The sequence below is a fragment of the Sapajus apella genome, unplaced genomic scaffold, assembly GCF_009761245.1.
Source record: "Sapajus apella isolate SASKATOON/1434 unplaced genomic scaffold, GSC_monkey_1.0 scaffold2, whole genome shotgun sequence".
NCBI lineage: Eukaryota > Metazoa > Chordata > Mammalia > Primates > Cebidae > Sapajus > Sapajus apella.
In genome coordinates, this window is record NW_022436942.1 from 62,493,364 (window position 1) to 62,515,640 (window position 22,277).

Here is a 22,277-nt window from a genome sequence, read left to right on the forward strand (position 1 = left end):
AAAAAAAAAAAAAAAAAAAAAAAAAAAAAAAAAAAAAAAAGAATCCATACACAAGTGAAGTTGGCCTTCACTATTCTCTGCACAACTGAGCAATTCTTTTAACATACAACAATCATTTCCTTCTCTTCTCTTCACACTCTGGCTTCTTATCACATTTAAAATTAAATCCAAAATCCTGACTGTGGCCTGAGGCTGGATCTGACCTCTGGCTATTCCTCTGACATCACTACCTGCCACTTTTTTCCTCACTCATCAGGAAATAATAATATGAAGGAAGGCAGGGAATATGGCAGCTTGCTGGTTGAGATGAAAATATAAGGGAGATCTGTCTGATTGATGCGATTTTCTTAAAGAAGAAAGTAGGTCATGAGCTAATGCAAGGGGTAGGGGCATTAGAAGTTTGAGGAAAGAGGGATGTGTATGAAATAGGCATTTTGGATCCTGGGAAATAAATATACCAGGGATGTAAAGGATTGCTGGGCAACACTGAGGACACATTTGAAGTTTGTGGTCTTGACTTTAAAGTGAAATCGCTTTGAATTTCTGTGTTTCCTTTAGCAATGTTTTGCTGCTTTAAGTGGGGTACAGAATATGTGGACAGCTAGTTTCAGCAAAGGCGGCCTTGCCATGTCAATGTGATTGAGAAGCTTGCACTTCATCTTGAGGGTCCTAGAGAGCTACTGAAGGTGTGAGTAAAGAAGATTTGGGTATTAGAAAGATTATTCTAGCTCAGTATGGTGTGTGTGTATATAAGAGAAAGGCTGTTCTACCTATATTATAGGTAGAACAGTGGTTTAATACAATAGGAGCCTTTATCAAACACCTGCATAGATTTGTTATAGCTTAGATGACAGTTCGGGAACATAGAGAGGGTATATTTCCAGCATTTTCTGAGTGCCTACTATATACCAGATTTTGTAAAGACAAAATAAACAAGGGTTTGCCTATCCAAAGCTTGTATAGAAGATTTATAATTACTATTAGGTATTTGGGGGACACGGAAGAGGGAAGGAGCAATTAACACTGGGTGGAAATCTGGGAAGGCTCCCAGAGGAGAAATATTTCAGATAAGCTTTGAAGTACTAGGCCCTCAGGGAGGGAAGATAATTCTTTTTTTTTTTTTTTTTTTTGAGACGGAGTTTCACTCTTGTTACCCAGGCTGGAGTGCAATGGCACGATCTCGGCTCACCGCAACCTCCGCCTCCTGGGCTCAGGCAATTCTCCTGCCTCAGCCTCCTGAGTCGCTGGGATTACAGGCACGCGCCACCATGCCCAGCTAATGTTTTGTATTTTCAGTAGAGACGGGGTTTCACCATGTTGTCTAGGATGGTCTCGATCTCTTGACCTTGTGATCCACCCGCCTCGGCCTCCCAAAGTGCTGGGATTACAGGCGTGAGCCACCGCGCCCGGCGGAAGATAATTCTTGAAAGGAAGAATGAGCCCAGTCAAGAGATATGAAATGTATATTAAGTGTGATAGAATATTGTTTGCTAGGGAAAAAAAAAGAAAGAAATGTATATTAAGATGTTTTATGTTTTATGATTTGCTACAGCCAGGCACAGTGGTTCACACCTGAAATCTTAGCACTCTGGGAGGCTGAGGCAGGTGGATCACTTGAGCCCAGGAGTTCGACCAGCCTGGCCAACATGGTGAAACCCCATCTCTACTAAAAATACCAAAAATTAGCTGGACATGGTGGTGCACGCCTGTAGTCCCAGCTACTTGAAAGGCTGAGGCATGAGAATTGCTGGAACCAGGGAGGCAGAGGTTGAAGTGAGCTAAGGTGCACCACTGTATGTACAGAGCAAGAGACTGTCTATAAATAAATAAATAAATAAATAGCTGCATGATGAGAAATGGTGGAAGAAGTTGAGGTTCTTCTTCCATTAACCAGAAACTAAATAGAACTAAGGAGTTTTTTCTTTAGAATTCATGACAAGGTAGGGCATCTGGGCCCTTACAGCAGCAAGAAGGATTTAAAAGAAAAGAAGATGGTTTTAAAATGGTGATTTTCAACTTAAAGAAAAATAATTACATGATGCTACTCTGGGTGTTTGGGCTATAATTTGCTCACTTAGGAACAATGTGAAGTTAAAATGCCTTATCTAGCCTTTTCTGGAATGCTGTTAATATTTATTTTTCTAGCCTTTTCTGGAATGCTGTAATTACTTTGAGCTGGCTATACAAGATGCTTTCAATGGCAAGGCTCTTCAAATCAATCCTTATTACTTGCTTTTAGTACATTATTTCAAGTTAAATGTAGTACATTATTTCAAGTTAAATGATCCTTCTGTGTTCTAAGTCATGCTTTTGAAATAAGGTGCTTTTTTTTTTTTTTTTTTTTTTTTTTTTTTTTTTTTGAGACAGAGTCATGCTCTGTTGCCAGGCGCCAGACTGGAGTACAGTGGCATGAATTTGGCTCACTGCAACCTCCGCCTCCCGGGTTCAGGCAATGCTCCTGCCTCAGCCTCCCAAGTACCTGAGACTACAGGCCACCACGCCCAGCTAATTTTTTTTGTGTTTTCTAGTAGAGACAGGGTTTCACCATGTTGGCCAGGATGGTCTTGATCTCTTGACCTCATGATCCATGGCCTCAGCCTCCCAAAGTGCTGGGATTACAGGTTTGAACCACTGCGCCCGGCCCGAAATAAGGTGTATTTTTGATATATTTCTAAGAATGAGGAGTTTATGACCCTGGTTCATGGTCATTGTGTAGATTAAATGAGATAAAGGCATATAAAATGATTAATACAGAGCTTGGCTTGGGAGCCAGAAATAATGTTTTGTAGTCTTTCTTAGTTCCAGCTTTCTTTTCATGTTTTTCTTTCTTTCCTCCTTAAATCACATTGTTTCCCGAACATCCATGTACTAGATCCATCATCTGTTCTAGGTACCCCAGAATCAGGTGAAACATTCAAGTCAATAATCACCATACAGGGGAAGTGTTAAGTTAGTGTGTGTAGTGTGTGTCCATTTAGAGGGTGAGGAGGCTAAACCAAGCCTCTGAGTTTCACCTTGGAAGGGCCTGGCAGGACCTAGCAGTGGCTGTTTGCTTGTTTAGCGGAAGTGTGGCTTCTGCTAGCTTTTAGGAGCCTGCAGTGCTCTCACCTGAGAGTGATTCAATCTGGCATTATCCAAAGAAGTGGGAGAGCCATTCATTCATTCATTATTTATTCAGCAAATATTCATAGCCTGCTAGTGTGCAGTGCTGAGTAAGAACATGTGTAAGAGCAGGGAAGCATAAGAGAGCAGGCTCCCCTTAGCAGCTGCAGGTGGCTGGGCGTGGCTGGAGTTGAAGGACACTCAGTTTTCCTTAAAACAAACAATAAAAACTAAACTCAGAATCTGATAAGGAAGAGGTGCTCTCAGGGGAAGTTAGGTGTTTTCCTGAGAATTTGTCATTTCTTTTCAGGATTAGTCAGGATGAACTAGACGTTTCTTTTAAAAAGCCTAATAACTTCCTTTAGGGAATTGCCAAAGTGACTAATCCATGACCTCAGAGCAGTGGGTCCCAAACTTTGCTGCCAACTCGAATCACCTTTGGAGGTGTTTTTTTTTTGTTTGTTTTTTTAAACGCAGAGGCCCAGGTCACTCTCCATACCAATAACATCAGAATGTCTGGGGGTGGGAGCTGGCACCAGGATTCTAAAGGTCATCACGTGATGACAACAGGTAGCAAAGTTCTGGAGTTACTACCTTAGAGCATAGCCTAGTTTCTTCAGTAAAAACGTACTTATTCCAAATTTGGTTCCAGAGTTGTCTCAAATTGTTTTTGCTCTGTTCTTAGTTTGGGGCGGCTGTAAGCAGGCAGAGGATGTGGTGTCACCCAATTAGGAGCTCTGTTTGCTAAGTCAATTAGCATAGGTTGCCAGGGCTGCACGAGGAGTGGATTTCTGCTTTGTCATTCTGACTCTGGCAGTTTGCCCGCCCGCTCGCGCAGGGCGTGGCTTCTCGTAGTCTTTAGGAACCAGCATCCCTTTCACCCGTCTCCTTCAGTCTGGCATTTGCAGCGGAGTGGAAAGAGTCCTGAAGGAGAGCCTAATGTCTTCACCATTCTCTAATTCCTGTAAGCTCTGCGTTGGGTGAAACCAGACAAAGCCGAAAGCCCGGGGATGGGATCGCGCGGCGGATGGCCTGCCGGCGGGGATGAAACCATTACGCCTGGGGGGAGTAGTGTGCGTCCTAGGGAAGGGGAGATTGTATTTTAAGTTGAGTGCGAGCTGGCGAGGAGGCTTTTCCAAACCCAGGCAGGCTCGTGGCGTTTGCGGTTTCCACCCGGTCACACAAAGCGTCAACATGTGGTAGGTGAGACCTGCCCCTGTCGGCTGGCGGTTTCCTTCCTCTTGCTCTTTGTAGAGACAGTTTGCAGACAGAGGAGAAATGGTTATTGCATCGTTTCTTACAGAGACTGTCTTGAAATGCAGACGACAACGTGATGGGTGGATTGACAGGTCCTTGACAGCATTAAGAAAGTGTAACTATGGAATGCTTCTCCAGGAATTTTCACACCATTTAATCCTCAGAAATCCTGAGAGATTGGCAAAACACTGGGGGTCTCCACGTTTTACAAGTGGGGAAAGCAAGGCTCAGAAGGATCAAGTGGCATGTCCAGCTGGACACAGACCATTAAATGGGGCGGCGGCGACGACGACGACGACCCCAGGGCTTCCTCACTGTCTCAGGCAGTACAGGATAGTGATTAAGAGCATACACACTGCCTGGGTTTGAATGCTGCCTCTGCTGTTGAGTAGCTCCTTGGGCTTGGGCAAGTTTCTGAGCCTTTCTGTACCTGTTTCCCTGTCTGTACGTTTGGCCTGGTAATACCTACTTACAGAGTGGTTGTAAAGTTGAAATGTAAATATGTGTGAACCAGTATAGACATGTTAGCTACTATTATTACCATTAAGCAGCTATACTTTTGAGTGTTGGTGTAATTTATGTCTCATGAATGGGTTTCATGTCCGTGTAACTAGAATCTGTATTCTCCACCGAGTTCAACCCTTTGTGAAATTTTACCATTTGTTCCTGGTCTCATCTGTAGCGTTGTGTATTGCTTCAGGATTCTTTTTAAGAAAGCACCAGGTAGGCAGAGTGTTCTTAATTTTGCTTCACGGTTTCAAATTTCAAGGAAACATTGAAGTTGGATTTTGGCATTCAGTATAGATGCATAGTTCAAAGCAAGATCAAATTGGAAGGTGTTTTGTGAAAGTTGAGATAAATATGTATTAAGCTTCTTAATTGAAGTTTTTCTGAATTCGGGATTTACCGGAAAGTAGGACGTTTAATTTTAGCGGGTTGTGCAATGATTTAACTCTGACCGGAACTCAGACATTTATATCTAGCCTAGAGGCCATGTTTTCCGCTAGTGTGCAGATTTGCCGGGGTCAGAGTCCAAGCTTTATTGTGAGTTCCTGCCTTTGTCAGAATTGCAGCAAGTCATGCTAACTTGCAGGGGAGCCACCCGAGGGCAACGGGTGCTCGCAGGGCAGGGGCGGAAGCCCCGCCCCCGGTGCAGTTCCCGCTGGGCCGCGGGGGAGGAGGACCTTACACGCTCCGCTCTGCTTTTGTGCCACAGAGGACGGTCGGGCCCTGGAAGGAGCGCTCTCGGAATTGGCCGCGGAAACCGACCTGCCAGTTGTGTTTGTGAAACAGAGAAAGATAGGCGGCCGTGGTCCAACCTTGAAGGTAGGAGAGAGTAACGTGTCTTTTTAAACGGGGGATGGGCTCGTCGAGCCCAGCGTGGTCACAGCTTGCCTTTTAAAGCCAGCGTAGATGTGACCCTCCAAACGGGGCGCAGCGCTGGAAAATGACGAAGAAACGCTCATGGGCTAGCGCATGTGTTAATCGAAGTTGATCAGACGGACACATTTCACATCCTGAGAAACTTGAAATTTCTATTTTTATCTTTTAAAATAGCTTTTAAAAAATGTCCTTTTTTTTCCTATTTCCCCTTCTTTCCCTTCCAGTTGTAAATAAATTTTTTTGGCAGCAATGTAATCTGCTAAATGTTGTTTAGGGAAGTCCTGAGAAAAGGGGATCTGGAAATGCTTATATTTGTCATCACGGCGGCCCGGAATCTTCCTCTTAATTCTCTCAGGGGTAGGGGGACCCGGAAACCCCAGGCTCTGAGGAGACCAACCAGGAATCTCTTGGGGTGACTTCGTTTTCCTTCAGGTGTCTCTTTTTTAGCCCAGAGTTAACAGTTGGGTGAAGGGAAAGGAAGAAATTTTCCCTTTGGCTGGTAGCAAACGCTGTGGAAATCCTTCCTTAGACCTACGCCACTGAGGAGTTACAGCCACTGAGGGATTTATAGCCTCCAATATTGGAAAAATGCTTGGAGGCTGGGTGCATGTTTAAGGGAACAGGACACCTGGGTGATATTCTGTATCACCTGTGGTAGATTACCACGTTAGAAAACCTCCCCTAATGCCATCACCACGATCCGTCTGATTTTTGCTCTTATCCATTTATATCTATGTAATTATTATTTTTTGAGACGGAGTTCCATTCTTGTTGCCCTGGCTAGAGTGCAATGGCGCCATGTCGGCTGGGCGCCATCTCGGCCCATCGCAACCTCTGCCTCGCGAGTTCAAGCGATTCTCCTGCCTCAGCCTCCTGAGTAGCTGGGATTACAGGTATGCGCCACCATGCTCAGCTAATTTTGTATTTTTAGTAGAGGCGGGTTTTCTCCATGTTGGTCAGGCTGGTCTCGAACTCCTGACCGCAGGTGATCTGTCCACCTCGGCCTCCCAAAGTGCTGGGATTACAGGCGTGAGCCACTGCGCCTGGCCTATATCTCTGTAATTTTTAAGAAATGAAAACATTGCATTCTTAGAAGTAAATGTAAAAATACTTGAGGCCTGCATTAAATGTAAAAATATATTTAGATGTGTGTTGCAGCCTTAGGAAAAATACTAATAATTTGAATTTGCATTTTTTACTTTGTCTTCTAAAAGTATTTTATTTATTTATTTATTTATTTATTTTTTTTTTTTTTTGAGACGGAGTTTCACTCATGTTACCCAGGCTGGAGTGCAATGGCGCGATCTCGGCTCACCGCAACCTCCACCTCCTGGGTTCAGGCAATTCTCCTGCCTCAGCCTCCTGAGTAGCTGGGACTACAGGCACGCACCACCATGCCCAGCTAATTTTTTGTAGTTTTAGTAGAGACGGGGTTTCACCATGTTGACCAGGATGGTCTTGATCTCTTGACCTCGTGATCCACCCGCCTCGGCCTTATCCCAAAGTGCTGGGATTATAGGCTTGAGCCACCGCGCCCGGCTAGCATTTTATTTATTTTTAACATAGTTATAGGGAATGGATCTATGCTTCAAACACAGCAAATTAATGGAAACAAATTAATGGAAATACAGAGGCTTTTCCCATTAGTTAAAATATTTGTGTTACCCAGACCTTTAGTTTGCAGGTAGAATGAGACAATGATCTATTATATCAGTATTCCTTATTGGCCGGGCACAGTGGCTCACACCGGTAATCCCAGCACTTTGGGAGGCCAAGGCAAGTGGATTGCTTTGAGCTCAGGAGTTCTAGACCAGCCGGGGAACATGGTGAAATCCCGTCTCTACTAAAAATACAAAAATTAGCTGGGGCGTGGTGGCGCATGCCTGTGGTCCCAGCTACTCTGGGACTGAGGCAGAGGCTGGAGAATCACTTGAACCTGGGAGGTGGAGGTTGCAGTGAGCTGAGATTGTGCCACTGCACTCTGGTCTAGGTGACAGAATGAGATCTTGTATCAAAAAAAAAAAAAAAAAGTATGTATATATATATCTGTGTCTTCCTGTCTGATTATTCTGTTCTCTTCATCTCTGCTGTAAGTTTACATTTACAAAGTTATATTGTAATTTGATCTTTACATCATCCTACTGATGCTCCTGGTTTTAATGGCAGTGGGAGTAAAAAGAGTCATTCTGGGCCAGGCGAGGTGGCTCACGCCTGTAATCCCAGCACTTTGGGAGGCTGAGGTGGGCAGATCACCTGAGGTCAGGAGTTTGAGACCAGCCTGGCCAACGTGGTGAAACCTCATCTCCACTAAAAATATCAAAATTAGTTGGGCATGGTGGTGCACACCTGTAATCCCAGCTACTTGGGAGGCCAAGGCAGGAGAATCATTTGAACCTTGGGGCGGTAGAGTTTGCAGTGAGCTGAGATCATGCCACTACACTCCAGCTTGGGCAACAGAGCAAGACTCCATCTCAAAAAAAAGAAAAAAAAAAAAAAAAAAAAAAAGAGTTCTGTTTATAAGCTGTGGCATTCACTTAATTGATTTGGTCTGATGTTCTGAATTTTTTTTAATTAAAAACTTTCTTTTCTTTAGAGGTGGGGGAGGGTTCTCACCATATTGTCCAGGATGGTCTTGAACTCTTGGGCTCAAGTGATAATCTCACCTGGGCCTCCCAAAGTGCCGGAGCTGCAGGTGTGAGCCACTGTGTGTGTCGGCCTGATCAGATGTTTCCAATTCCATATGATCATAGTAAATTTCAGACATTTAGTGAGGTACAGTGCCTGAATGTAAAGCATACCACCAAGAACACTAGAAATCATTTAGCATATTTCTTAAGTAGACTTATTCTACTTTGTGTCATTTGATTTATTTTTTTAATGAGTGCTTAGCACTTTTAATAACTGCTAAGAAATGGAAGAAGAGAAACAGCAAGGTAAGGACTACAGGTTTGAAAGGTCTGTGAACGTTCAGCCAGTTATTGCCCACATTTGGGGCCAAATGGTGGGTTTTGAAAATCTTTTTTTTTTTTTTTTAATTCTTTGTCATAAACAAGCTTTAGTATTTTTTCTTTTTTTGGAGGGTTGAAAATCTTAAGGGAGCCTTGGGTTTCAGTGGAGAAAGGCATTTATTTAGTGGAGAATTGCGTGCTTATAGTCCTAAAGTCCACACCTTTAAAAAGAAGGTTAAGATTTTATACTTTAATTGCAAGATAAACAATGGAGGGAGCTCTTCAAAACGTCCACTTTTCCTTTTTTTTTTTTAAATATTGTTTCTTCCTCATCCCCTTTTCCCTGAATAAACAACAGCAGCAAAACCTACCTTGCTTTCACAGTAAGTGTAGAAGACAAGGGAGAAAGAATCCTGCTGGAAGAAATTGGTGAGCCTAGGTGACTACCTTGTTAAAGGATGAAGGTTTTCCAGAATAGTGTTCCATAAAAGTGTAGTCTCCAGACCACCTGCTCAGAATCCCCTGGAGTACTCGTTAAACATGAATGCCCAGGCTTTACCTAAGTTTTTTTTGACGTAGACTCTGGAAGGAGGTAGGAATCTGCCTTTGTTTTTTTTGAGATGGAGTTTCACTCTTGTTGCCCAGGCTGGGAGTGCAGTGGCACAGTTTCTAGCTCACTGCAACCTCCACCTCCTGGTTTTAAGTGATTCTCCTGCCTCAACATCCCAAGTAGCTGAGATTACAGGCATGACCCACCACACCTGGCTAATTTTGTATTTTTTTTTTAGTAGAGATGGTTTTACCATGTTGGCCAGGCTAGTCTCGAACTCCTGACCGAAGGTGACCCACCCAACTTGGCCTCCCAAAGTGCTGGGATTACAGGCATGAGCCACTGCACCTGGTCTCCTTTCATTTTTCGAGACAAGGTCTGGCTCTGTTACCTAGGCTAGAGTGCAGTGATGTGATCTCCACTCATTGCACTCCGCCTTCTGGTCTGAAGCCGTCTTCTCACCTCCCAAGTATCTGGGACTATAGGTGCACATCACCAAAACCAGCTTACTTTTGTATCTTTTGTATAGAGGGGGGTTTCACCATGTTGTCCAGGCTGGTATTGAATTCGTGAGCTTAAGTGATCTGCCTGCTTTGGCCTCCCAAAGGCATGAGCCACCGCTCCCAGCCAGGTCTCCTTTCAGTTCTAACTTATAAAGTTTCCAGAAATCAGAATCTGAACTGAATAGATATCAGGAAATGAGTGGTAATTGAACAACTCTCCATCCATCCCTTTTTTTTTTTTTTAAAGACTGGGTTTCACCATGTTGGTCAGGCTGGTCTTGAACTCCTGACATCAGGTGATCCCCCCGCCTTGGCCTCCAAAGTGCTCGGATTACAGATTTGAGCCACTATGCCCGGCCCCATCCTCTTTCTTAACTACTCGTTACTTCAGGTGCTACCAGAATTTGACAGAAAACACAATTTGTTTTGTTTTTTTCCTCTGAAAAAATCCCTTTTTTTTTTTTGGAGGCATAGTAATTTATCTACTTTTGGCTTGATTAAAGTTGAGGCCTGGCAGGGCTGGTGGCTAACACCTGTCATCCCAGCACTTTGGGAGGCCAAGGCGGATAGATCACAAGGTCAGGAGATGGAGACCATCCTGGCCAACCTGGTGAAAACTATCTCTACTAAAATACAAAAAATTAGCTGGGTGTAGTGGCACGTGCCTATAGTCACAGCTACTTGGGAGGCTGAGGCAGGGGAATCGCATGAACCCAGGAGGTGGAGATTGCTTGTGATTGGAGTGAGCTGAGATCTCGCCACTGCACTCCAGCCTAGCGACAGAGCAAGACTCTGTATCAGAAAAAAAAAAAAAAAAAAAAAGTTGAGGCCTGAGAAAAACTGGAGGACTGCTTTGAAGTTGAGGGAAGCGACAGGTTCTCTGGCCTATGTTAGAAGGAAGTAAGGGGTTAGGACTACCAAGTTTTAAAAGAGTCCTGCAAATAAATGTATTTGATGCTGGTGTTAGAATTTTACTGGTTGTAGAGTCACGTTGAGACTCTCCTCCCACTTCCACCAAGTGACAACACAAACTTCTTTTTTGCTGTGTATCTGTTCTTTAACAGGTGCATCAAAATTCTGGTGGTACAGGCTTCAGATTTTTTGTCACTTCTGTTTACTCACCAGCGCCTGACTATTCTAGGCATCAGCCTCTTGCCCCTATTTGGTTTTGCTTAGACCATTTCATCAGTCTTTAACTGGCCTCCCACTTCGGATTTCCCTCATCTTCCAGCTCCTGTTGCCAGAGTCATCTTCCTGATTGCTGCTCTCTGGCCCCAGATCTGCATCCGAAATGAAGTGGGAGCTCCTTAGCTTGGTATTCAATGCCCTCCAGGGTCTAGGCCCAACCTGCTTGTCTGGTTATCTCCTGCACCGCTCCCTCACTTACTGGAGGCTCCTGGGAATACCATTGCAGCCGAAATATTTCTCCCTACAAGTTTCTTCCTTGCTTCTATTTTTTATTTCAACACCTATCTTCTCTTCCTACCCCAATCCACTTTTCTAACTGCCTAACTGTTCAGAATACAAGACCAAAGTTTTCCATGCCTTTCCTCATCTATTCTTATGGCACTCCCACAAATCTTTATCTTTGGAAAAGGAGGAATCGCCAATGATAATTTTTTGGCTTACATATTGAGGTCAGAGAGCTAGTCTTACTCTTTTTGCCTGTAGTCCTAGGCATATGGTAGAGTCCAGCAGATATCTAAGTGAATATGCCTGTTAATGATTGTAACTTTCATTTATTGAATGCCTATTATGTGCTAGACTCTAAATGCTGTAATACTTGAGTTGATTAGAGGCTGGGCGGAGTGGCTCATTCCTGTAATCCCAGCACTTTGGGAGGCTGAGGTGGGTAGATCACCTGAGGTCAGGAGTTCAAGACCAGCCTGGCTAACATGGCGAAACCTTGTCTCTACTAAAAATATAAAAATTAGCAGGGTATGGTGGTGCATGCCTGTAATCCCAGCTACTTGGGAAGCTGAGGAAGGAGAATCGCTTGAACCTGTGAGGCGGAGGTTGGAGTGAACCAAGATTGCACCACTGCAGTTCAGCCTGCTGGATGGGAGTGAGACTCTATCTCAAAAAAAGGAAAAAAAAAAAAAGTTGATTAAATCATCACAACAGTCCTGTGAAGGAGGTGGTATTACCAGGTTTACAGATGAGAAATGCAGGCCTTGAGAATTTTTTTATTTCTTAAACAGTTTCGCTCTTGTTGCCCAGGCTAGAGTGCAATGGCGTGATCTCGGCTCACCAGAACCTCCGCCTCCCAGATGCAAATGATTCTTCTGCCTCAGCCTCCCAAGTAGCTGGGATTACAGGCATGTGCCACCATGCCCAGCTAATTTTGTATTTTTAGTAGAGATGGGGTTTCTCTATGTTGGTCAGGCTGGTCTCAAACTCCTGACCTCAGGTGATCCACCTGCCTCAGCCTCCCAAAGTGCTGAGTGAGGGCTTGAGAATTTAAGAAGCTTGCCCAGATTACACAGCTAGTTAAGCTGCAGAGTCAGGGCTGGAACCTAGGCCTGCTTGCCTGCAAAGCTCACTCTTGTGTACTCATACTTCTGGCACTTGGCTTTATGTTGTTGCTATTAAGATACATTCTTGTGTCCTTGATAAGATTGTGTGTTGTGCTCATGATTCAGGGTCAGGCCCATGCAAATCTTGGTATTCCTAGCATAGTGCTGGCATATGGCAGGTGTTCATTCATTACATGCTTGCTGAATGAACTTCATTCTTCTGTGCCTACCTCCACCTTCCTTTAGGAAAAGAATGACATATTTTAGTATCTTCCATATATGGAAAAAAATTTCTTTAGAGGCAGGGTCTTGCTCTCACCCAGGCTGGAGTGCAGTGGCACTATCATGGCTCACTGCAGTCTCAACATCCTCCTGGACTCAAGCAATCCTCTTGCCTCAGCCTCCTGAGTATCTGGGACTACAGGCACATACTGCCATACCTGGCTAATTTTTAATTTTTTTGTAAAGATAAGGTCTTTACAAAAGACTTTTATTTGGCCTGGGCTATTTTTACTTTTTGAGATGGAATCTTACTCTGTCACCCAGGCTGGAGTGCAGTGGCACGATCTCAGCTCACTGCAACCTCCGCCTCCTGGGTTCAAGTGACTCTCCTGCCTCAGCCTCCTGAGTAGTTGGGACTACAGGCATGCTCCACCACACCCAGGTAATTTTTGTATTTTTAGTAGAGATGGGGTTTCACCATGTTGGTCAGGCTGGTTTCAAACTCCTGACTTCGTGATCCGCCCGCCTCAGCCTCTCACAGTGTTGGGATTACAGGTGTCCAGACGGCTTATTTTTTAATTCCTAGTGGCATTCAGTAAATATGTGTTGAGTGAATGAATGGTGGTAGGGCTGAAAGAGACTCACTTAAAGGATTTAGCTCTAAGGTGTCTGTTTTTATTGAAGATGAGCTGTCTATCAGGAGCCAAGCTCTAGGTTGTTCAGAAGAGATTCTAGGCAGCATATTGGAAAGCAGTTCAGAATTAAAAGCTATATGACAGCATCATTGTCTGCCTTCAGCATTTTATGCAGATGTGTCCAGATCAGTTGGGAAGGAAGTCACTTGACATCTATTCAGCTAGTATTTATTGAGCACCTGTGTTGACACCGGGCTAGGCACTATCTTTGTAATCTATAACACAAGTCTGTAGAGCAATAGAGCAATGTACTTATTTAAAAATTGATTTGTCAGACTGGGCGTGGTGGCTCACACCTATAATCCCAGGCAGGTGGATCACTTGAGGTCAGGAGTTTGGGACCAACTGGCCAACATGGTGAAACCCCTTCTCTACTAAAAATAGAAAAAATTAGCTGGGCGTGGTGGTGTGTGCCTGTAATCCCAGCTACTCAGGAGGCTGAGGCAGAAGGATCACTTGAACTCAGGAGGCAGAGGTTGCAGTGAGCTGAGATCAAGCCACTGCACCCCAGCCTGGACGATACACATTTATTTTATCAAAAAGTAAATAACAAGTGCTCGTATATGATTTTGTTTTTAATGATCACAATCCGTTTATATGGCAGAGTGAGACATTTGATAGACTCATGTTAGAATTGCTGAAGAAAGTAAGTGGAAACTAATAATGCAGACATTTCCATCTGATCCCTTAGTGGAGTTCGTTGAATGCTGCATCCTTTAGTAGCTACACACCCAGTGCTTTCTTACCCTCCCGGTCTATCAAAATAACACTACTAGTCATTGTTGTCTTCTGAGGTGTTGTGGAGGCTCTTGTAACCTTAAAGGTTCTGTTCTTTTCATTCTCACACCCTTGTTTATATTCTTAAGGCTTGCCAAGTCAGCCAGCACTGGGTTTTTAAAGTGTCATTAAGTATATGATTTGACCACAGAGCAAGGGTGGAGGTTGTATCTAAACCAAAGTATTTCAATTGAGTGAGTCCAGATTATTTAGTGAAACTCTTTTACTTCTCTAATAATAATGCCATCTTATTTGAATAAAGCACTTATTCAAAGCCTCTTTTGGTTACTAGATTTAAAACAATCTGCTGAAATCTAAGGAGCTATTCCTGAGAAAAATGCACATAAATAATTTTGCATATAAACTCAGACTATTTATGGATCTGCTTCAGAATATCTGGTACAGAGGTTTACACTTCAAAGTGTTACTATACACACTTTAAATAGTTGAAGCCTTAGTAGGTTTTTTAAATTTTGTTATATGGCAAATTTCTTTCCACCAGTATTTGTACATGTTGTACATTCTATCGGAAGAGTGTCGTGTGCATCATGCTTTAAAATATTTTTTCTGGTACTGGGCATAGTGGCTTATACCTGTAATCTCAGCACTATGGGAGGCTGAGGCAGATGGATCACAAGGTCAGGAGTTCGAGACCAACCTGCGAAACGTGGTGAAACCCCGTGTCTACTGAAAATACAAAAATTAGCTGGGCATGGTGGAGCACACCTGTAGTCACAGCTGCTCGGGAGGGTGAGGCAGGAGAATCACTTGAACTCTGGAGGCGGAGGTTGCAGTGAGCCGAGATTGAGCCACAGCACTCCAGCCTGGACGACAGAGTGAGACTCAGTCTCAAAAAAAAAAAGTTTTCTGTTCCTAAAGCAGCATTCAGAAGTGAAACTACTGGTTTGTATACAGTTTTTCCATTTGCTATCTTTGGGATTATTTGATATATTAAGTACCTACTCAGTAGTTGAAAACACTGTCAGATACATTATTTTCATTCACTATAGTAATTGTATGGTTTAAATACAGTTGTCCATTGGTATCCTTAGGGGTTGGTTCCAGGACCTTTGCGAATACCCAAGTTCATACATACTCAAGTCCCAAAGTCTACCCTGTGGAACCAGCATATATGGGAAGTTAGCTCTCCGTATTCACAGGTTTCACGTCTCGCAAATACAGTATTTATTTTTGTATTTCTCACAAGCTTTTTTCTCTTTAAGGAGCAGGCAAAGTTGGGTAAATGCTATATTTTTTATTGCTTTTGGTATAAGTGGATCTGCGCAGTTCAAAGCTGTTTTGTTCAAGGGTCAACAGTAGCAGTGTTCCTGTCTTACAAATGAAGATGCTGGAGGCTGAGAGGTTAAGCAAGCTGGCTAAGATAATACTAAGAGCTAATAAGCCAAAATTGTAATCGAGATTGTCTCTTCCCACAATCTGTGGTCTTTTCAGAAATGAATTTTCATTTTAAAAAACATACAGATATCTTTTTTCTCTTCTTTTTTTTTCAACAGACACCTGTCTTTAGCAAAGTTTATACCTTTTAATAATAAAAAAAACAAGAAAAGCAAAGTATATACCTACAAACATACCCTTAAAGAAAATTAAGATGAAAGCGAAACTACCTAACATCCTGCTACTCTGGCAAATCAAACTAGGACTTTTACCACATTTCTTCACAACTCAATGTTAAAACAGATGCCCTGGTGGTGTGAAGGGAAAAAAGCTGCTATGAAAAAAGGAACAGAAAAGTTTAGGGAGGTAGCTGATAGGATAAGTATATATGTTAGAGTGTGGGACTCAAACTTGACTGATTCCTGGGTTTGGCTCTAAAGTCTCTTAAAAATCCGTTTGTTATAGGTAAGTCTTACAGCAAAACCTCACTGGAAAAAATTAGTGGACTCCATGTGACATCTTCCTTTATTTGGTTACAGGGAGACATGTGACTTTTGTCATGCAATGTATCACGTTTGTGTTGAGCAGTATGGGTTGTGGGAAAGAGCTTAGGAATGCTTGGAATTAACTTAAACTAGAAAAGGGACTGAAAAATAACATAGGAGAAAAGACTGAAGAAAAGAGAAAAGGAAATGGAGGGTTGTAATGAACCCTGGGTAGTTGAGCAAAGAAAGAGGAAAAAGGGGGAAGAGGGGAGCTAAATGATCTCTGAGGCAACTCAGTCTCATGGTTGCCTGAACTAGTCTATACTGTGGGAAGAAGTAGACTCTACTGATTTCTTTGAAGTACCAGTGTACTTCTTGCTTTCTATTCCTAGACATAGACAAATTTACCAGTAACTTGAAACTATGTAGTGCAGTTTCTTCTTTTTAAGCTGCATTTAAATAATTATTAGTAGCACTTGGACCTTTGGTTAGAGAATCACTGTTTAATTATTTAATTTAAAGATTTCACCAGCACGGAAATCCCATTCTTTATATGATTGGGGAAAATTATTAGACTTGAGATTGTTTTACTTTTTAGCACTGTCTAAAGGCAGATTTTTAAAGGTGGCATATAATGCAAGTCTGCCTTTCTTAGGATGATTGAAGTTACATGTTAATAAAGTTCTTGGGGAATCTAGCATACAATGCATTCAGCACTGTAAATCACAACTTAATAATGCTTGCCTTGATATGCTCTGTTGCTCTGAGGAAGTTGTGTGCGCTGTTATCTCCTGAGAAATCCCTATAATGGTATTAGTAATACTTTATAAGTAGGTTGGGAGAATGTAGTTTTCTAAGGCATTTTGAAATTCTTAGATGAAAGGCTCTTTATGTGGCAAATTGGTGTCAGCCTGTTTTCCTTCCTCTGAGCCAGGAGAAAATAGGCATGATAGGGTGGGAAGGGTTGGCTTGTCTTTCAGAGTTCTTTTATAAATAGCTTCTGTTGAATTTAAAGTGGATGCCAGAAGCTCCCAAGAATATCGTTGAGTGTAAAAGCAGACTTTTTGGGATTTGGGTCTTGGAATGCCTTTTATTTATTTATTTGAGACAGAGTCTCGCTCTTGTCGTCCAGGCTGGAGTGCAGTGGTGTGATCTTGGCCCACTGCAACCTCCGCCTCCTGGGTTCAAGCGATTCTCCTGCTTCAGCCTCCTGAGTAATTGGCATTACTGGCGCCCCCACCACGCTAGGCTAATTTTTGTACTTTTAGTAGAGACGGGGTTTCGCCATGTTGCCTAGGCTGGTCTTGAACTCCTGATCTCAAGTGATCCTCCCGCCTCAGGTAATCTGCCCGCCTCCTAAAGTGCTGGGATTACAGGTGTGAGCCACGGAGCCCGGCTGGGTCTTGGAATTCTTAACTGTATTTTCATCTAAGATTTAAAACAGATATAAAAACTAGTTTGTAATTCGCCAGACTTGGGAAAGATATGGTCCTTTAATGATCCTGGGTCTCAACTTACCTTTCTCTCATTTTTCCTTTATTTCAGAAGAGGGATAAGAACTGACTTTTTCTGAAAAGCAGTCAACTTTTACTTTCACTGTATAGGATTACTTCCATGAATCTGTTAACTTAATCTTTGCTGTCAAATAACTTGCAGTAGATGCTGGGACAATTTTAAATCTATTTTAATTTGTACATTCAGTACATCAGTCATCCATGTAAAAACAACTATGTTTGGAAGATCTAAAACCCAGCTTTTGTTCTTGAGAAGCCAACAATGTATATAATATATATGTACAACTAACCATAATGCATCATGTTTTTTGAAAAATGCATGTATCTCCCAGAATTACTCCCTAGTTAAAAAAATAATTGTGCCGGGCGCGGTGGCTCAAGCCTGTAATCCCAGCACTTTGGGAGGCCGAGGCGGGTGGATCACGAGGTCAAGAGATCGAGACCATCCTGGTCAACATGGTGAAACCCCGTCTCTACTAAAAATACAAAAAAAAAATTAGCTGGGCATGGTGGTGCGTACCTGTAGTCCCAGCTACTCAGGAGGCTGAGGCAGGAGAATTGCCTGAACCCAGGAGGTGGAGGTTGCGGTGAGCCGAGATCGCGCCATTGCACTCCAGCCTGGGTAACAAGAGCGAAACTCTGTCTCAAAAAAAAAAAAAAAAATTGTGAGCAAATGGTAATATAAGGATTTTGGAGTAACTTAATACCACTAGATTTTGCTCTTTGTGCATTTGCAAGAAAGTTTCTGCAAATGCTTAAGAAGTCTAGATGCATAAAGGAAGGTAGGGCTAAGTTACTTCCTGGTGCTATGAAACTGGCAATTGGACAGGCGCAATTGTGGGTGTCCTTTTTTTTTTTTTAAGGTGTACTTATTGCAGGCTTGAAAAGCTGTTGATCCTCATGGGTTGGTTGGGTGCATGTTCTCTTTAAAAACAAGATGTATTCATTCCCATTGTTGAGTATACTTTGCTGCTTGCTACTGGTGAGACTGATAGGCGGATATCCAAAAAGTTTGGATACCAAATTAACTGCACTTGAGTTTCCAGTGACCCCATTAAATCCAATGGGTAAATTTTCCAACGCAGTGTAGTCACCCAATTTACAGATTAAGCTTTCATATCCTTAGATTGTATCTGAAATCTTCATAGCGTTGCTCACCTTTTAGGGTTCAGAGTTACTACCCATTCAGAGTCTGTGGCCTTTAGCTGTTGGCAAGCTTCTAAGTGAACTGCTCTTTTGCAGAGATCTGTACCCGCTCTATTCTTCCACTCCTGGGTGGTGGAGAGCCAAAGTTCACTTGAGTAATGCGCGTGCCCAGCATCCACTAACCCTGCAGGGGTTAGCACGGGTACTGGCGGCTCCCCCCACCCCCATGGGATGCTGGGATTTGGTTTTTAAGAGGACCTGTGAAAGGAATTACCGATCTATATTTGTATTGAGTCCAGACACCACCTTGCAAAATAATTGAGAGTTCAGCCTGTTTGTTGTGGAGTTTCTGCTTTTCACGGTCCTTGGCCTCACCGACGGTTTACAGTCCAGCCAGATTTAGTTCACAAAAAAACAAAACCCTAGGTCGACCTCACTGCAGTGTGTGATGGCAGCGATGGTTTTAAAGCGCAGGACCTGTAGTCTGCTCAACAGTTGTGTCTAAAGTTGTCCAAAAGTGTCTCTTTAAAAGTGAGGTGATGCAGTCGGTAAACGCTTTGAAAAAGAATAGCTGTTCCCTGAGCGGACCTTAGTCGCGTGTGGGGTCGACGCCCATTATTGCGTGCGTTCGGATCGAGGCGCTGGCCTGTGAGGGAGCGCCTCGGACCGGGCCGGGGCGGGGCTGGGCTGTCCTCCCGGAGCGTGCTGGGGCGCGTTGCGCCGGCCTTGGCCGCTAGTACGCCTGCGCGGGCGTCCTCGGCACCAGCTGCCGCCAGTTTCCACACGAATTTCCACACGCTGGGAAGTCCGTTACCTGAGAGAGATCCATGGCCAGCATGTCGGATGAAAAAGCTTCCCGGAAGGGAGACGAGGAGAAAGAAGAGGAGCAGCTCGCGATCATCCCCGGTAGCGAGTACGCGGCAAAGCAGGCGGCGGAGGAGGGAGCGCCCACGAAGTTGGAAGTGGCGGTGAGGGCGGCGGGCTACTCCGACGACCTCAGCTCCGGGGAAGCCGACATTGACCCAATGCTCTTGGAGCTCGCCGCTGACGAGGAGAAGTGCCGCAGCATCCGCAGGCAGTACCGGCAGCTCATGTACTGCGTGCGGCATAACCGGGAGGACATCGTGAACTCGGCGAGCGACTCCTTAACCGAGGCTCTGGAGGAAGCCAACGTCCTGTTTGATGGCGTGAGCCGAACCAGAGAAGCAGCCCTCGATGCCCAGTTTCTTGTGATGGCTTCTGATTTGGGTAAAGAAAAGGCAAAGCAGCTAAACTCGGACATGAACTTCTTCAATCAGGTAGCATTTTGTGACTTCCTGTTTGTGTTCGTGGGTCTGAATTGGATGGAAGGTGAGCCTGACGACTTGGGTGGCTATGACGACGATATAACCCTTTCCTTCTGGGAGGCCATAGAAAAGGAAGCAGCATCCTGGATGGTACAAGCAGAAACATTCCATTTCGTTTTCGGTTCTTTCAAGCCACAACCTTCTGCACCAAAGCCCCGACTTGAACACCAGAGAAAAGTTCGCAGAATGGAAGAAAATGGGAATATGCCTACAAAGTTGAGGAAGTTAGACCTGAGTAGTTACCCAGAAGCGACCGAAGAAAACGTAGAAAGGATTTTGGGATTGTTGCAAACCTACTTTCGAAAGTATCCTGATACTCCTGTGTCCTATTTTGAGTTTGTGATTGATCCAAACTCTTTTTCTCGTACTGTGGAGAATATATTTTATGTTTCTTTCATTATAAGAGATGGTTTTGCAAGAATAAGGCTTGATGAAGACAGGCTGCCAATATTAGAACCGATTAATATTAACCAAATGAGTGAGGGAAATGATTCCAGTTGCCATGGCAGGAAACAGGGAGTTATATCTTTGACTTTACAGGATTGGAAGAATATTGTGGCAGCTTTTGAAATTTCTGAGGCTATGATAAACTCCTCATGCTAAAGATTTCTTAGTATAGGATCCTTTTTGTGTTTTTTTTTTCCCGAAGTTCTCTGAGAGAGTTAAATCTAAACTGAAACACATATTGTATCTCTTGTAAGCTGAAAAAATATACTTGAAAACATTGTTTTACTGTGCAGCATAGTTTTCTTAATAATTTGTAAGGCCATGATGTTCTGTTATTTAAAAAAAAATTTTGCTGGCATATTAATGAGAATGTTTTATTGAATGCCCTTTAAGACTATTTTAATAAAAAGTTTTGGATACCAAATTAAAGAATATTTGATAATTTACAAAACATAATAATTTATGAAAACCAGTTATGATGCTCTGTGATAAGGTGTTGCTTTCTCTGTTACAGGGAAGCAAGAGAATCCCAGAAAGGATTTCTTACCAGGTTGGGGAAAGAGTGGGTAAAAAACAAAAGTCAGAAAAACCCTGTCTGTAATGCAGTGAATAGGTACCATTAAGACTAAAAAAGTCATTGCAAAGAGGACTTAACACTTGTGAGTGAGGGCCGGGTACGGTGGCCGACGCCTGTAATTCTAGCATTTTGGGAGGCCGAGGCCAGTGGATCACCTGAGATCAGGAGTTCGATAACAGCCTGAAACCCCTGTCTCTACTAAAAATACAAAAGTTAGCTGGATGTGGTGGCAGGCTCCTGTTATCCCAGCTACTCAAGAGCCTGAGGCAGGAGAATTGCTTGAACCCAGGAGGTAGAGGTTGCAGTGAGCCCAGGTTGAGCTGTTGCACTTCAGCCTGGGCGACAGAACAAGACTCAGAAAAAAGGTTTGTGAGTGAGTATCCATATTCCAATTTCTCCTATTACTGGACTCAGCAAAAGTAGTATCTCTGCTGAGTAGTATCAGCTAAGGGCTGAAAGGTGATTAGAAACACAAGGAAGGGAAAGGCATTCTAGGCAGAAGAATAACAAGGTCAAATGCATGGAATTGTTTTTTTTTGAGACGGAGTTTCACTCACGTTACCCAGGCTGGAGTGCAATGGCTCGATCTTGGCTCACCGCAACCTCCGCCTCTTGGGTTCAGGCAATTCTCCTGCCTCAGCCTCCTGAGTAGCTGGGATTACAGGCACGCACCACCATGCCCAGCTAATTTTTTGTATTTCTAGTAGAGACGGGGTTTCACCATGTTGACCAGGATGGTCTCGATCTCTTGACCTCGTGATCCACCCGCCTCGGCCTCCCAAAGTGCTGGGATTACAGGCTTGAGCCACCGCGCCCGGCCACATGGAATTGTTAACAGCACAAGAGACCTGTTAGATTTATGGAAAAACTATTATATTTGAATGTTAAGCTGGGCAAGAATTGAATAACTTCATCTTTTAGTATCCTCAGAAAATGTTTTTGTCTAACTATTATACTTTGAACACAAAATCTTTTGGTATCCAGTTGTAGTTTTTATCTACTGAACTTCTGCTCCAGTCCCTAGTGTCCCTTTGTTGTCTTTGCTAGTACACAGAATGTCCTTCAGAACTGTGGTGTTTCACCATGTAACAACTTTAAATATTTGTCCTACTTCAATTTTGCATTTCTTTTGTTTTGTTTTGTTTGCTTTTTGAGATGGAGTCTCGCTCTGTCACAGGCTGGAGTGCAAGCTATCTCGGCTCACTGCAACCTCTGTCTCCTGGGTTCAAGCAATTCTCTGCCTCAGCCTCCCGAGTAGCTGGGATTACAGGCACCCACCACCACGCCCAGCTAATTTTTGTATTTTTAGTAGAGACGGGGTTTCACCATGTTGGCCAGGCTGGTCTTGAACTCTTGACCTTGTGATCTACCCTAGGCCTTGGACTCCGAAAGTACTGGGATTGCAGGCGTGAGC

General features: G+C 43.5%; 2 protein-coding genes across 8 annotated transcripts in view; both read left to right on the plus strand.

Annotated features, from left to right (window-relative positions):
- TXNRD1 (thioredoxin reductase 1) overlaps positions 1-22,277 on the plus strand; it is a 92,594-nt gene that overhangs the window by 24,945 nt on the left and 45,372 nt on the right. For 2 of the 7 annotated variants that reach the window (XM_032299823.1, XM_032299851.1), the window contains exons 1-2: positions 3,661-4,066; positions 5,576-5,685. The gene's annotated coding sequence lies outside the window, so the exon portion shown is untranslated. Of the gene's footprint in view, positions 1-3,660; positions 4,302-5,575; positions 5,686-22,277 lie in introns of those variants that run through there. The other 5 variants (XM_032299833.1, XM_032299852.1, XM_032299839.1 and 2 more) reach the window with 3 other exon arrangements.
- Positions 18,010-20,710, plus strand: EID3 (EP300 interacting inhibitor of differentiation 3). Its single transcript, XM_032299854.1, has one exon. It carries the CDS (start codon positions 19,321-19,323, stop codon positions 20,440-20,442), a length of 1,122 nt encoding a protein of 373 aa, XP_032155745.1. The 5' UTR covers positions 18,010-19,320; the 3' UTR covers positions 20,443-20,710.

Bases quoted from the DNA above. Each gene is read 5' to 3' on its own strand.
- EID3 (XM_032299854.1), top strand. From the start codon at position 19,321: ATGGCCAGCATGTCGGATGAAAAAGCTTCCCGGAAGGGAGACGAGGAG.